The sequence below is a fragment of the Schistocerca gregaria genome, chromosome 7 (genome assembly GCF_023897955.1).
Source record: "Schistocerca gregaria isolate iqSchGreg1 chromosome 7, iqSchGreg1.2, whole genome shotgun sequence".
Lineage (NCBI taxonomy): Eukaryota > Metazoa > Arthropoda > Insecta > Orthoptera > Acrididae > Schistocerca > Schistocerca gregaria.
The window spans coordinates 42,281,894-42,297,417 of record NC_064926.1 but is presented as its reverse complement, the minus strand read 5'-3'; the positions used below and the strand labels follow the sequence as shown (position 1 = coordinate 42,297,417).

Below are 15,524 nucleotides of genomic sequence, written 5' to 3'. Positions count from 1 at the left end.
TTTAGTCAGGCACATTTACACGTCGTAGAGTTTTTGACTTTTCAATTCTTTAATTTAAAAATTCATTTTAGCAATGATCAAAGGTATGCTTTTAGTCTCTGTGTGTGTGTGTGTGTGGGGGGGGGGGGCAGAAGTGGGGTGCGTGGGTTTTAAAAAAGTATTATACCTTAGTTCATGCCAATTCTTTACTGTTTTATCACTTTTAACCACACTAGTCTGATAAGAGAATTTGTACAGGCGCTAAATATTTCGCTGTCGAGCACCAAAAACCAACATTCATCACCACCTATTTCCGTTAGATGGCTGAATAAAAGCCGTCGCCAATTTTACAAAAATGTGTGAGAATTACAAAGGGTAACATGTTTAGACAGACGATTCAACCAAATGTACAGTGCTTTCACAGGTCACGTATTGGGGCCAACTATTGCTGTTACCATCGGTAATCGCACCGACTGAAGGCGTTTCTGTGCCTGCAAATGACACAAAACACAGTTTGGGCGTGCAGCAGGGAATCATCGCTAGCAGTAAAGGAAAGAATAATTATATTCTTGCTGCAGATTGGTGGTTACTTCAGTCATTATTTTGTTCGTACTCCAATAGCGAGTGCCAATCACAGAGTTTACCTAGTTTATAAGACTGCTCGTCGCACTCTCTCCCTCCTTTCAAGGACGCAAACAAGATTATTTCAAGGTCTACATTGCACTTTGCCAGCAAGCTGATAACAGTGGGGGGGGGGGGGGGGGGTAGGGATGTGCGTTCGTAGCACTTAAAAATATCGCACAGAAATATTGTTGGCTTCTTCGTTTCTTTTCTTCCTCCTTTCAATAGCGCGCTTCCTGCACAAAAAAAATCTTGTTCTTCAGTAATTTGGCATATATTTCTGAGGTCGGATTCTACATCATTCCGGTAATTTACTCTAGGGCTGGCACTGTAACGCCCACCATTCGCCTGCGCACCTTTTGGAGCGCTGAGTGTGTTGACTACTTGTGGCGTGTGTTTCTGCGTCGAAGATTAGAAATGGTCAGTATTAAGGATATGACTGGAACGATTATTCGGAGCACAAAAGTCTAGTAAACATGAACTCTGAAATGCACACCTTACGAACTACAAGCGCTTGTTCATCTTCGCGATTGTGAACCACATTTCTTCCACTGGACAAGTGTTCCTAGCTATTAAGATATGCATTTCAGAGCCCATGTTTACCGGACATGTTTGCTCCGAATGCTCGTTCCTGTCATATCCTTAATATTGATCATTCCTTTTGGGGCACCATGTATGTTTTGGACATATACGCTGTATATTTTTCTCTCTAAGAGTAGTTTAGCAAAAAACTGTTTATTGAAAACTGAAAATGACTACCTGGTACTTTTGAGTTATACAAAGGTTCGGGGAAAATTACCATCAAACTTTGCAAACAGCTTCTGACAGTGGCGTAGCGTGGTTGTAAAGCTTGGGGAGACTATGAAGTTATTATAGGGAGACAAAATAGTACAATAAACAATAATGTAACCAAATGAAACAAAATGCATCAAATAAAACAACAACGCTACTACTACTACCACCACCACCACCACCACCACCACCACCACCACCATTACCACTACCACCTACCACCGTCACTAGTAATAATAGTAATAATAATAACTAACTTGTTCAAGAAACGATGACAAATTTGTAGAACTCCAGCAGCAAGAGAAGAAATACCTATATTTTCTTTTACGAAAGTGCAGTGCGCCTGTATTTTCTTTCCACGAATAAGCCTATAACTCGGTCTACAAAGGTCTTGTGGGGCGGCGGGTGGAAATTTTTGTTCTTGGAAATGTTACTATGATTTATTTAATGCTGTTGTTTGCCGTTCTCAACACTGGGTCTCTAACTACAATATTGGCAACCAGATAGTGATTAGCAAAACGTGAAGCCTGTAATTACAATTCCTAGTGCCCACTTCATCTGAGAAACACACTTATAGTTACAGCTTATAGCTCTGAGGAATTAGATTATCTGGGATTCATAATTAAAAACGATTCTTTCTAAAATGTTCACTATATTCTGAAATTCACAGACCAAAAGAATCCACACAATCCAACTACTAGAGCATTTCAGAGTCTAATGCGCTGATGCAACCATAACTGTTCAAATTAAATGCTTAAGTGAATGCTCGCCATAATTTGATGATAATGTTCATCAAACGCCACGCTAAACGATGGTAGAATGTCTGTCCCGCGGCGGCACGTGAAAATACGACATACGCAAACTGAAGATAGATCATTAAAATCATCCCAGAATTAACACTTCACTCGAAAACAATTTCATGGTTACGCCTATCTTGAGTAACTTATTACAGCGTCCGAGGCTGTTTATAGCAATGATACCGACGCGACGCGACTCCCGGCAAAGATGGTGCACTGATCAGCGACTGGAGAGAACTGGGGCCTTTTTCTCTCGCGCATCGTTCTTATATATAAAGCCGCGGTGCGGACGGCTAAGGGAACGCCTGACTAAATTCGCTGTCCCGACTAGCCGCTGGGCTAGTAATGCACCACTTTAAGTTATCGAATAAATCATTGCTTCCTTTGCTAATGGCCAATGAAGCTCTCAATTTAAATGTGAAATCAGCACACAGGTAAGTAATCATAATAAAAGTTTGACGTGGCTAAGTCCAATATTTTGGGCGAGAGAATTAATTTAATTACACTATACGCAGTAGACGAGCTCTGAACTTGTCCTTTGGAGTTACGCTATCGCTATAGTTTTATAGTTATTCAGTTGAAACTTCTCACATCTTTATGAATATAGCGGATCTCCCTTCTACTTAAATTTAAACATCCTAGCTTTATTTATTCACCTACTTAATCTATCTTGCTTCCTTAATTTTTAAGACAAAAACCAGAAAGTCAAAAATTTCGAATAAAATTTTAATTTATGAGATCTAGAATACTGTTTCTACTAAATCATTATGCAAAAGGAATCTAAATATAAATTTTTAAGTTTCTAGCTCTTTTGTGTTGCGCCAATGATTTTTTACAGAAAAACGTCCAAATTTCAAAAGTGGTTAAAGTTATTGAACTGATATTCGACACATATTGATTTAGTATTACTCCAGACATGGTAGAAACGTTTCAGGTTATTTACTTGATTTTTAAAGTATTGCGCAACGTTTATGACATCAGAGCTAGTTACAGCGGAGTAGGCTGGCACACAATGGAAAGACTGCTGTGAATTTTATACGGCGTGAGTAGGCTGCTTACCTACAGTCTGATCACTGAATAGGTCTCCAAGTAGTGTCTTTTCTGTTGCTATCGTGCTCAAACACGACAGCCAGATGTTGGACATTGAATTCCTTAAATAATTCTTCAGTCATTCAAGAGCACTCATTCTTCGTTCACTGCTTGCTGTAGTTGCGGGTAGGGTCAAAACCAAACGCAGGAACTGCGTTGTTTCTTCATAAACATAGTCTAAATCATTGTTGACGATGTACTTTAAGAGGATTTTTGGAGATAAGTGTTTTTTCTCATCAGCGTTTATGTTACACAGTTCATTTTTAAGTTGTTCTTCTTGGGAAAAAGGGTACTGTTCTAATAACTGAAGTAGTTTCAACTTTGGGAATTCTTTTTGATAGCTCGAGAAATACTTTTCGTTCAAAGGTTCAACAAACTGAATTTGGGGAAAGTCTTGAAACCTTCTTTCCATCTGAACAATTTGCAAATCTAGTATCTCGTAAGTTAATGCCCTGAGAGATGTATTTTGACTGTCACAGAACGATAAGTTGCCATTCATACACAAGCTGCATTTAATGCATTTATAAACGAATGTTTCCGTTCTTAAGTGTTGTAAGTTTCTCAAAACCTTTCTTACTTTGTAGTGGCAAGCAGGTATACTGGCAGATTTTGACTGAAGAACATTAAAGAGATGATCAACATAAACAAAGCACCCTCGGTAGAAGCAAAGGAAGTAGACAAACGTAGGATCATCCATCCGTCATTTAATTCCCACAGAACAGCCCAAAGATTCTGGATCCCACCGAGAGTCTGTATCATGAAATATATAATTAAAAACACTATCTAGCCCTGAGAAATGACAAGATGTTTTTGAAACTGCCCTGGAACGGAAGTACCAGCGTGTGTTGCTTGCATGTGGCAGTTTAAATCCTTTCTCAGTTAGCGATAGAGTTCGTTTTGATGATTTGCTAAAAAACGAATGGAATGCAGTAAGATCACTTACTAACATGCGTACTTGTCGTATGATTTTGGAGGCATGTAACAGTACCAAATTCAGTTGGTGTACGTAACAATGAATAAACAGTGCATAGGGACAGAACTGCTTCACAAATTGGTGTAGTCCTCTTTCTATGATCGCCATTACTGAAACACCTTCATATGTTTGACAAATCACTTTTCCTTCCACATTCCATTCTTCCAATACTGCATGAATAATGTTTGACAAACCTTCAGCAGTTTTATCTCCAGAAATATCGTAAAATCCAACGAATCTTTCCTCAATTTTGTCTGCAATACAGTACATAAATATTATACTCGTTTGACTCTTGCATGACACATCTAATGTTTGTTCCGCCTCAATCGAAATGAAATTGCAGTTTTGAATTTCAGATTTTATTTTCTCATTAACTGCCAGAGTTATCATTTCTGTTACATCATTATGTATATCTGAAGAAGTTCCTTTAAAGGTTGAAGATGATGACAGATGGTCTCGGATTAACTGCTCTCCTTGAGCTAGTAAATCCAACAATTCCAGATAGTTACTTTTGTTGCTGGAGGATTCGTCTTCTCGATGGCCGCGAAAAACTAGTTCCTGTTTATAAAGAAATACAGTTGCCTGAATAAGACGAGCCAATACTCTCCTGCTGGATATAACTTATTTGTTGTATTATATTGCTGTCAGACGAGCGGCTTCAGAAAGGACGTGCTCAATTCAGATGTGCCCAATAACTGAAATGATTCTTTGTTCTGCAGTGACGTTTTGATATCTGATGGTTTTGTGCTTTCCTGTCAAAGTTCTTTATTCTACAAATGCCCTCATTGCATCATTCCTTTTCACCATCAAACAGAAGACATATATAACAATATAATCTGTTATAATCTGTTAAGTGCATTCACAGTCAGCCTGGCATACTTTTAGTACCAGGCTATCTGAAAAGTGCGTTTCTGTTTGGCTCCACTTAAAACTACACTGAGTATAGGAGTAGGTCTTTTGTTCTTCAATTCATTCGTTAATGTAGAATAAGGAGTTTTTGATAAAAATTCTATAAGGTGTTCAGTTGCTGGCTCACTCGTGTTGGCGACACAACGAAAATATGCAGCAAAATCACACAAGAATGACTATGAACACAAACCGCGCTACTCACTTCCGTGCTAAAAGCCAGCATAGAAGCGGCAGAGACTAGTCTCGATACCTGCTGGCAAGTGCAGCGCTCCGGCGTTGGAGGAAGCGGGGAAGTGGAGGGGAGCCGAGAACGCTCAGGCGCCCACAGGCAGAGACTGGGAACAGTCGAGTCTCAAGCAGGAAGATACACCAATACTCAGGGTGCGGCGTTGCGGGATACAAAACTGATGTCTTCGCACATTTAGTGCTCTTAGTAGAAAGTTGTTTATGTTTTTGTTTTGAATTACTATTGTATCTTTTTTAAGCACGAATACAGGGGAGACTAAGTCTCAAAGTCTTCCCTCACGCTACGCGACTGGCTTCTGATGCCATTTTTTACCTTTATTATTGCCAAGACTGTATCGTTTGGATAGTCTGAGTTACAAAATTGATATATTGCAGTAGAAATAACGCGTAACGTAAAAACAAATTTTAACAGATTAGCCATTTGGATATATTTAATTTGAGTTCTCTGATAGAGTCACTAGTTTTGGAGGAAGTTCAATAGATCCACTCATTGTGAAGAAACTGGTGAAGAAGGTATTTGGAAAGTCTGATGGTAATTAGACGCAGTACAACTTTCGTTCTACTTTGTGCAGCATTCATAATGGACCAAAGAAAACTCATATTGTCGTATTGTAACACCTACAGCACCTCTCGGTGTTGAAAAATTAAAAATAGCTCCCAAATTAGCTCCCATGTCCTTAAAATATCAATTCACAAAAGTGACCCAAGTCCCTCCACAAGTAATTACGAAAAATAAATAATAAAAAAACAAGTAGAGGGAAATATCTAGCATAGAAAGCAAAAGAAAAGAAAAGGAAAACTTCATTATAAATTTCAGAAACATGGGAAGAGGGAAAAACAGTAGAAAATATTAAAATATTAGTTATTCCAATACGTAAGAAAATCTATATTATAGTCATAGAACCTAGGTCTGGGACGCCAAAGATAGTGCTTACTAAAGTATAAATAGCCATACGTCGTAATTACGATACTCCAGTCTCTAGTCTGTTCTAGTTCGGAAGTTATTTAGGACGTACAGCTTTAGAGAACAACAACTGGGACTTTATTAAACGAGGATCAAGAATAGATGGTGATCAGATTGTTTTTGAGGAGTGTCAATTCAAGACTTTAATTTGGACATTTATCAGATTAGATAAACGGGAAAGTGAATAGTAATCTCTTTGGCTTTAATGCCAATTCGTGTGAATATTTAAACGCTTTACTGAATTGAGAATTTTAACCGGATTCTGACTTTGAATTGTGATAGTGGGAAACTTAAACTTCACGCGACTAGTGATCATTGCTAATGACAGTTTGCGGATATTAAATAGAAATAACTTATTTACCGAAAGTGACAGGATATTATCTAACATCTCTGATGCTAGCGGGAATCCTACTTAGACATGTAATTAAAGAACTTCTTTGAATGAGATCGTATGAGTGAACTATTTATTAATAATTCTTGTCAATAAATTGAAGTTGTTAATTTGAAACATAATACAAGTCTTGAACATTAATTTACTTAGATTAATAAACTTTAAGGTTACGTGATCTATGCCAAGAACAAACTAGCGACTCGTAACTAAAACAACTGAACGAAAGGTTAAAGTATCGTCGTCTGTAAATATTGGTAGTAAAGCTACTAAAGATTTTTCTCTCAGAGTTGGAAAGACTATACGTTTAGTGACCCACGTTCAACATTGGGTTTTAAAAGTAATGAAACTGATACTTAGCAGGGACAATATTAAATAAAAGTAAAACCCTTCAATGACAGTCAATGGGTAAAAAATAAAATCTAACTTTCACCTATTAGACGAAAAAGTTAAAAGAGAAAAAGGACTGCTACAGTATACACTTTTAAAAAAATCTAAACTCTGAATGATGATTTCGAGTTAACGTTAATTTTTGCAGGACAAGATTTGTTCTTCTAGTACTTAACGAATCAGTGTTTTGACAAATATGCTTCGCAGCAAACTTGATGTTTTAAATGGAATATTCTACAAGCATAAACAAACGCATTATGTTTATTACATTAATACGGAAGAGTATTTAATTTCATCATTATGTTCTGTTTCAGAATGCAACGGCTGGCGTTACCAGGAGCGATACGACGTTAGAAGCACTTTGATGGCTGATTCATCAGTCGAAAAAACGGTTGATAGACATTTTTAGAGGTTTTGCGATTTCCTTCTGGAAACAAAATAATTGCAGAAATTAAATACAGAAATTTGGGCGTGTTATTTTCATTGTGTATTTTTTTTCATGTTTTCCGCTTAGTCTCGAGTATTTCGTGTCACTTACGTACCACATCTTAGTGCGAATAGGTATTCGATGGCGTCGGCGAACTTACAACGTTCACGGTACGCACGTTCATTTCACAGCCAACCTTTTCATATTTTTCAGTTTCGAATTTTTATTACGACTGAAATTTTTACAGTATCCCAAGCATCTGTAGAATTTTTTAAATCAAAGACAAGTGAAACAGCACTGCTGTTGTATGAAACGTCGTCAGTGTAAAAATGATTTTCGTGAAGGCTGATCGCTGTCTTACGTAATTAAGGAACGCACGTAGATTTACATTTAATATTACTCCACTGACCTTACTCAACATTTCACTTACATCATGTTTCAATGTACACTCTTACATACAGACTCCTCAGAAATATAGAACAAATTCCTTTTCATTCACGATTGCTGTACTCTTCTGAGTTTGACAGTTAATTCCTTTACACATTCCCGAGCAAGTTACCACAATGTTCGCAGATATATATTTGATTATGGGTAGTCTTGTGTAGGATATATTCATCAAGTTGCTATTTCTGGTTTCGTAAATATGGACGCTCCCCCAAGTTTAGTACAAATATGCACTCTCTTTGGGCGTTGACAGAACAAGGAATACGTACAAGTTAGGAAAAGCAAATATTTTTTATTCATTGAAGTCTTTTGTACAAGAAATTGTGCTCTATTATTCAAAAAGGCATCTTACGATATTCTTCTGAAAGAAGAAAATATTCTTAGCGCCAGTAGAGTCCCTGGAGAGTTATATTAGTTCACAGTTCACGTGTACATTAAAAAAAAGCGCGTAATAAAAAGTCAGGAGATCGTTAATGTCTCCTGAGGTATGCTATCATCAGTAACTTATTATACATCTTTTTTGTTTAGGTGTTCCGTATATACAATGTGACCAAAAGTACCCGGACTTCTGTTAGTGGACATTATCTCAGCTGACGTCACTGCAATCCCCACCTCCTTTTATACTGACGGATTCGTGGCGGGCCCCATCAAACCAGTCAGTAGACTGACGACAAAAAAAAAAAAAAAAAAAAAAAAAAAAAAAAAAAAAATGCGTCGCTTGTGACATCTGGTGGTCGACTGCACATGATATACATTGATGAAGCAGAACATTATGACCAGCTACATAATAGCTTCTTTGTACATACATACATACATTAATATTTTTTCCACAGATCATGAATACGACATTTCGTAATTTCGTAATGATGTGGAACGTGTCAATTTAATGTAAGATTTCTTTATACAAAATAAGTTTTTCTTTTTTACAGTTCCTACTTCATAAAAAATTCGTCTATTGTGCAGGAGTAGCTGTCATTCAGAAATTATTTTAATTTGCTTTTAAATGTTGGTTGGCTATCTGTCAGACTTTTAGTACTATTTGGCAAACTGCCAAAGATTTTTGTGGCAGCATACTTCACCCCTTTCTGTGCCAAAGTGAGATTTAATCCAGAATAATAAAAATCATCCTTTCTTCTAATGTTGTAGCTACACACTTCGCTGTTGTTTTTGAAATGGGATGGATTATTAGCAACAAAACTCAAAAAAATGTTCAAATGTGTGTGAATTCCTAAGGGACCAAACTGCTGAGATCATCGGTCCTTAGACTAACACACTACTTAAACTAACTTATTCTAAGAACAACACACAAACCCAGACCCGAGGGTGGACTCAAACCTCCGGCGGGAGAATAACAAAATTCAAATGGTTCTAAGCACTATGGGACTTACCATCTGACGTCATCAGTCCCCTAGACTTAGAACTACATAAATTTAACTAACCGAAGGACATCACACACATCCATGCCCGAGGCAGGATTCGAACCTGCGACCGTAATAGCAGCTCGGTTCCCTACTGAAGCGCCTAGAACCACTCGGCGACAGCGGCCGGCTAACAAAAATCGTAAGTGACTATATGTATTGCGAAGGTACTGTGAATATTCCGAGTTCCTTAAATAAATGTCTGCAATGTGATCTTGGGTGGACTCCAGCCATTATTCTGATTACAGGCTTTTGTGGAATGAATACTTTCTCTCGTAATGACGAATTGCCCCAAAATATGATGCCATATGAAAGCAGTGAATGAAAATAGGCATAGTAGGCTAATTTACTGATATATTTATTACCAAAATTTGCAGTAACCCTAATAGCATAAGTAGATGAACCTAACTATTTCAGCAGATCATTGATTTGTTTCTACCAACTCAATGTTTCATAAATGCATACACCCTGAAATTTCGAATATTCTGCCTTAGCAGCAGACTTCTGTTCATGGACTATATTTATCAATGGTGTTATGCCATTTACTGTACAGAATTGTACAAACTGTGTTTTCTCAAAATTTAGTGATAATCCATTTGCAGAGAACCACTTAATAATTTGCTGAAAGACACTATTTACAATTTCCTGACGTGATTCTTGTTTGTTGGATGTGATAACTATGCTTGTATGATCAGCAAAAAGAACTAGCTTTGTATCTTCATGAATATAGAGTGGTAAGTTATTAATATACTGGGTGAGCTAAAAGTCAGTATAAATTTGAAAATAAACTAAGTTTTCAAATTTATACTGACTTTTTGATCACCCTGTATATTAATAAGTGACCCAAGATAGAACCCTGTCGCACACAATTCTTGATACCTCCCCAGTTAGAGGATTCTGCTGATGTTTGCAGACTATCTGTTCTGTTAATTTCAACGTTCTGCGTTCTTCCAGTTAAATACGAATTAAACCATTTGTGCAGTGTGCCACTCATAACATAATACTTAAGCTTATCTAGAAGAATTTCACGATTCACATAATCAAAAGCTTTTGTGAGATCACAAAATATTCCAATGGCTGATGTTCGGATATTCAATGCATTTAATATTTGATCAGCGAAAGCATATATAGCATTTTCTGTAGAAAGGACTTTCTGAAAACCAAATTTACATTTTGTTACTACTTCATGTTTACAAATATATGATGCTCCAGTTGAATACATTACTTTTTCAATAATTTTTGATAAAACTGTCAGAAGTGAGACTGGGCAGTAGCTGTTAGCATCAGACCTATCCCCTTTCTAAGCAATGGTTTAACAATAGCGTATTGCAGTCTATCTGGAAAACTGCACTGTTTCAATGAGCTATTACATGTGTGGCTGAGAATTCTACTTATTTGTGGGGAACGAAATACATCGCAGATTCTGCGCATCACGGATCCGTTAGTTTGTTGGTAGGTTTGTGAAGGTTCGTGGCATTAGACGTCTACGCAGAGGTCATGTGATTCGCTTAAATAACGGGCCGCTGATTTGTGTATGCGGCGATGGCGCCCGACACCGACCCAGATGGGTTTCCTAGGATTTACGTCAGGCGAATTTAGAATTTGGGCGCTGAGACATCAACCTGAGTTCACTATAATGCTGCTCAAACAACTGTTGAATGGTCTGACGCCGAGACACGGACAATTATCCTGCTGAAAGACATCAAGCATGAAGTAATGCAGGTGGTTCGCAGCTGTCAGCGTGTCTGCCATTTGTAATACCGAAAATGCAGGATGCATGCCACCTGCTACCGATGTATAACTTTTTTAAATTTTATGTAAATATTTGTAATTAATATGCTTTCTTTTAATAAGTAAGGACATTGCTTCACTGTATGTGTGCATTTAGGTAGAAGTATGTTGACGTTTCATTGTATTTATCTGTTTTACTGTGAAACTTATAAGATCTGGGAAAAAGCCAAATCCGCGCGGGATTAGCCAAGCGGTCTGGGGCGCTGCAGTCATGGGCTGTGCGGCTGGTCCCGGCAGAGGTTCGAGTCCTCCCTCGGGCATGGGCGTCAGTATTTGTCCTTAGGATAATTTAGGTTAAGTAGTGTGTAAGCTTAGGGAGTGATGACCTTAACTGTGAAGTCCCATAAGATTTCACACACATTTGAACATTTTTTTGAAAAAGCCATAGAAATTGTTATTTGTATCGACTACAAACGATAATAGCTGTACTTGTGCGTTGTAAAATCTTTGGGTAGGGGATTGTTGCGCAGAGCGCGCGGAGAGAGCGAGAGACGGGTTCCAGCGCTTGTAGTGTGCGGAAGTGTGGTATTAACGCTCTCGCAGTAGAGAGTACCGTTGTCGGCGGCATCATGTACACGCGCCGGCCAGATGTCTAAAGCAGGAGTACGGATAGTGGACGGACGGAAGAGGCTGTATTAATTACGATTGCCCGTTCCTATAATTAGCCGTGGCTCAACAATATACTACCGTCTTCAGCAACAGCAGCATTTCCAGCAACACTGTTTCGTCGTCGGCTCCGAGTTTCGTCGTATGAACAGCACTAAAGTAAGACTGTTCATTGGTAGAAAGTATTGATAGCTAACCCAGCAGCACAATGTGATTTGATTGATAAGATTTATTTAAATAATAATCAGTTAAACTCAGGGCGATTGTGTCCTCATCGCCCCCAGACATTGTTACCAAGCAGGATCCTTGTTCCTTTTTTTCCCAATATGGTAACTGAGTGTCGTAAGAAACAAATTGAATAGCTACAGCCAGATTTTAATGAATAAATCCTCCTTTAAGAATATTATCCTCAGTCTACTTTCAATTAACTGTTGTACAATGCGGGTTCAATGTGTGACTAAAGTAAAGCGATTTCATTTTTCAAGTTTGAGAATCAATCATTGGAAAAAAATCCAAATGTAAAGAAATGCACAAATTAAGAGTCCGGAAGTTTTATTTATTTTGGACATGGTTGTTTGGTTTGGTACATGTTCTTGCAATTAATTCTGTTCAGGTCACTAAAAAGAAGGCTCAGTTGTTCAGGCAATAATATGAAATCCAATTTGCAAAATAAGTATGGAAAAGTAAAAAGTGCTTGCTTTTTTTTCTAAATTTCTTTGATGACGTTATGCTTAGGTCACTGAAAGTCATTGTTCACGTAACGAAGTTCGGTACTAACATACAGTTTAATTGCATATTTTCAAATCATTACTCGATTGCCTTTTTCAAAGTTAAACGCCAAACATATCGTAAGAGTGACTTCTTAGTTTACTGTATCATTACATACTCACTTAAAATTAGTGTCAAAAAACGTGATAACCTTCAGTTGCCACGTCACTGTTTAATAATGCATGTTTTTCTTTCCCATTATCTTGTACAGCATTTTGGATGTAAATTGCCCTAGTGGGCTGGCGACCGTTAATTATTTCATTTTCTTTCATTAGTCTAACTTTTGGATTCATGTTCAGTGGCATCCCTTTTCTGTCCAGTGTTATTCGTGAATGAATGCACAAAATAATTTTCATTTTCCTAATTACAGCCTGTTCGGTTTAGTTACTTTCTATTTTCAGTAGAGTTTCCATCAGAAGGGTCGGTTGTACACTTTCCTCCTACTTATCGGTATCACTTCTTCGGGAAAGATAGCCTTATCCAATTGGAAAAATCCATTAGGTATAGACGCGATCCACGGTCATATTTTATATTGCTAGCAGGATAGGCCGATTAGTAGGAGGGAGGTTACACATTACTACGGCGGGTCTCGTGCAAGAGCAGGAGAATTCCTTCCACAGCACAATACTGCCCCCAGCAGTCTGTGTCCGTGGCGCGCTCCACGTTCCGAACCGTCCTTCAGGTCGATGTCTGCGTTTGTGGAGTCGACCACCGACCTAGTGTAGCAGAAATGTGATACACCCGAAGAGCCGACATGTTTCCCTTGATCGACGGTCGAATCCCGATGGTCCTGTGCCCACTACAATCGTGAATCACGATGTCGTTGGATCAACATGTGGACAAGTAGGGGCGGTATGCGGTGCAGCTCCATGTTCAACAATGGACGATGAAACACTTGTGTGTGCACCCGCGATGTGCTCCTTCTGCAGAGATGCCGCAGATCACCACCTAACCAACTTCGCAAAGCAGACAAGCATCCGAACCCCACTTACTGTGGACGTTCAACCATTTAGTGCCTAATGGTAATTCCAATGTACTTTTACCTCTTTCTGTAGATGCTCAAGACAGTACCACGAGAACATTCGACTTGCTTCGCCGTTTTCGAGATACCTGGTCGCAGGCTCTGAGTAATAATAGTGTGCCCTTTGTCAAAACTCGATTATCTGAATGGATTTCCGCATTCGCAGCATCTTCGCTTGGGTGATACCCCATCTGTGTATGCTCCGCTTGCTACCGCGTCACTTGCCCGCAGCACCACCAAGGGGGATTCAACGCCGCGGTGGGCAGTGGTCGTAATGTTTTGGCTTACCAGTGTAAGTGTCCCAGGATACTTCTGATCACGCACTCTAGCTTATCGTTGAGATGAATATACAACAATCTCAATGACTTTTCCTCAAGACATGGCAGTTTCAACATTCCATAACGTGAAGGGAGGATATACAGGGTGAAAAGTATTTAAACCGACAAACTCTGGGAGGTTGTAGGGGACATAAAAACAAATATTTTTCCCTAATGTCATTTTGTCCTATGAGGAGTATTTAAACCGATGGAGGCCGTATTACGCTCTTCAGTTGTTACAGGACGTATTACGATCTTCAGTTGTAGGTAACTACACCAGTGTAACAGTGCATTGTCTCTGTTTATAATGGAGCGATACACCTGGAGTGAGTACACCGATATGGTTGGTGCGTACTACGTAGCGCACCGCAGCGGACGAGCTGCACAGCGGGTTTATCAACAACAATATCCTAATCACCGTATCCCGCATCATACGACTTTTGCTGCAGTGTACCAACGTCTGCGTGAGACCGGGTCATTTAGCAGGTTACATGGACAGGGACGCCATCGCACGGTAAGAACGCTGCAATTTGAGGAAGCTACCTTGCAACATATGGAGCGGGATCCTTCAATCGGCACTTGTGCAATTGCACTTAACGTGGGGACGAATCAGACGAATGTACGAACAGTCCTTCGAGAGCAATTGTTACGTCCATTTCACATACAGCGTGTCCACAACCTGGAACCAGTTGATTATCCACCCAGAGCACAGTTTTCGCAGTGGTACCTGGAACAGTGTGAAATGCAACCTACATTTCCATCCTCTGTGTTGTTTACCGATGAAGCAACGTTCGGGTGTGATGGAGTCTTCAACATGCACAATTCGCATGTTCGGAGTGAGGACAACCCACACGCCACAGTTACTAGCGCTCATCACGCGCGGTTCTTCATTAATGTGTGGATCGGTTTTGTTGGGGATTGTTCAATTGGGCCCTATCTGCTACCTAGGCCATTAAATGGCAGGAACTATTAAAATTTCCTCGCCAGAGCATTGGCAGAATTGCTGGAAGGCGTCCCGCTCCCTACAAGACAACGCATGTGGTTCCAACATGGCGGGGCGCCGGCACATTTCAGCCGTCGTGTGCGTCCATTCCTGGACCGATGGTTCGGCATTTTTGAAAATCTACTGTAATTTAAATTGGGTTGTGGTAATATGTTGTCTCTTGGTCATAAAAAAATGGAAAAGTGTTTGTTGGTGTAATTAATTAGACGCCAGAGAAATCTTCCTCTAACGGTTTAAATACTCATAGGAAAAAATGACAGTTTGTCGGTTTAAATACTTTTCACTCTGTATACAGTGCGATCAGTTTTACCGTTAACTGTTAAGCGTTGAACTATTAGGGCACCTCCCTCATTATGAGGTAAATTATTTGAACCATAGCATTCATATCTGTGAGAGATGTAATAAAAAAAAGTGTTATCTGAATGCTTCACCGATTTAAATAACACACTAATCTGTCAGATCATTTGAAACGTCCTATTAGAAAAATTATGAATGACTGTGTTGGTAAACCTCTTCCGTTATTTGATTTTCAAACAGCTGAGCAAAACTGAACGTACTCAGACATTTCTCTCCTTACTTAA

At 39.0% G+C, this 15,524-nt stretch overlaps 1 protein-coding gene across 1 annotated transcript in view; it reads left to right on the top strand.

The window, feature by feature from the left end:
• The window catches only part of LOC126282269 (vasotab), a 30,719-nt gene extending 23,105 nt beyond the window's left edge, over positions 1 to 7,614 (top strand). Inside the window, exon 3 of the mRNA XM_049981880.1 lies at positions 7,463 to 7,614. Coding sequence (XP_049837837.1) covers positions 7,463 to 7,557 — 95 coding nt within the window. The 3' untranslated portion in view covers positions 7,558 to 7,614. The remainder of the gene's footprint in view (positions 1 to 7,462) is intronic.
• Positions 7,615 to 15,524: the final 7,910 nt, after the last annotated feature.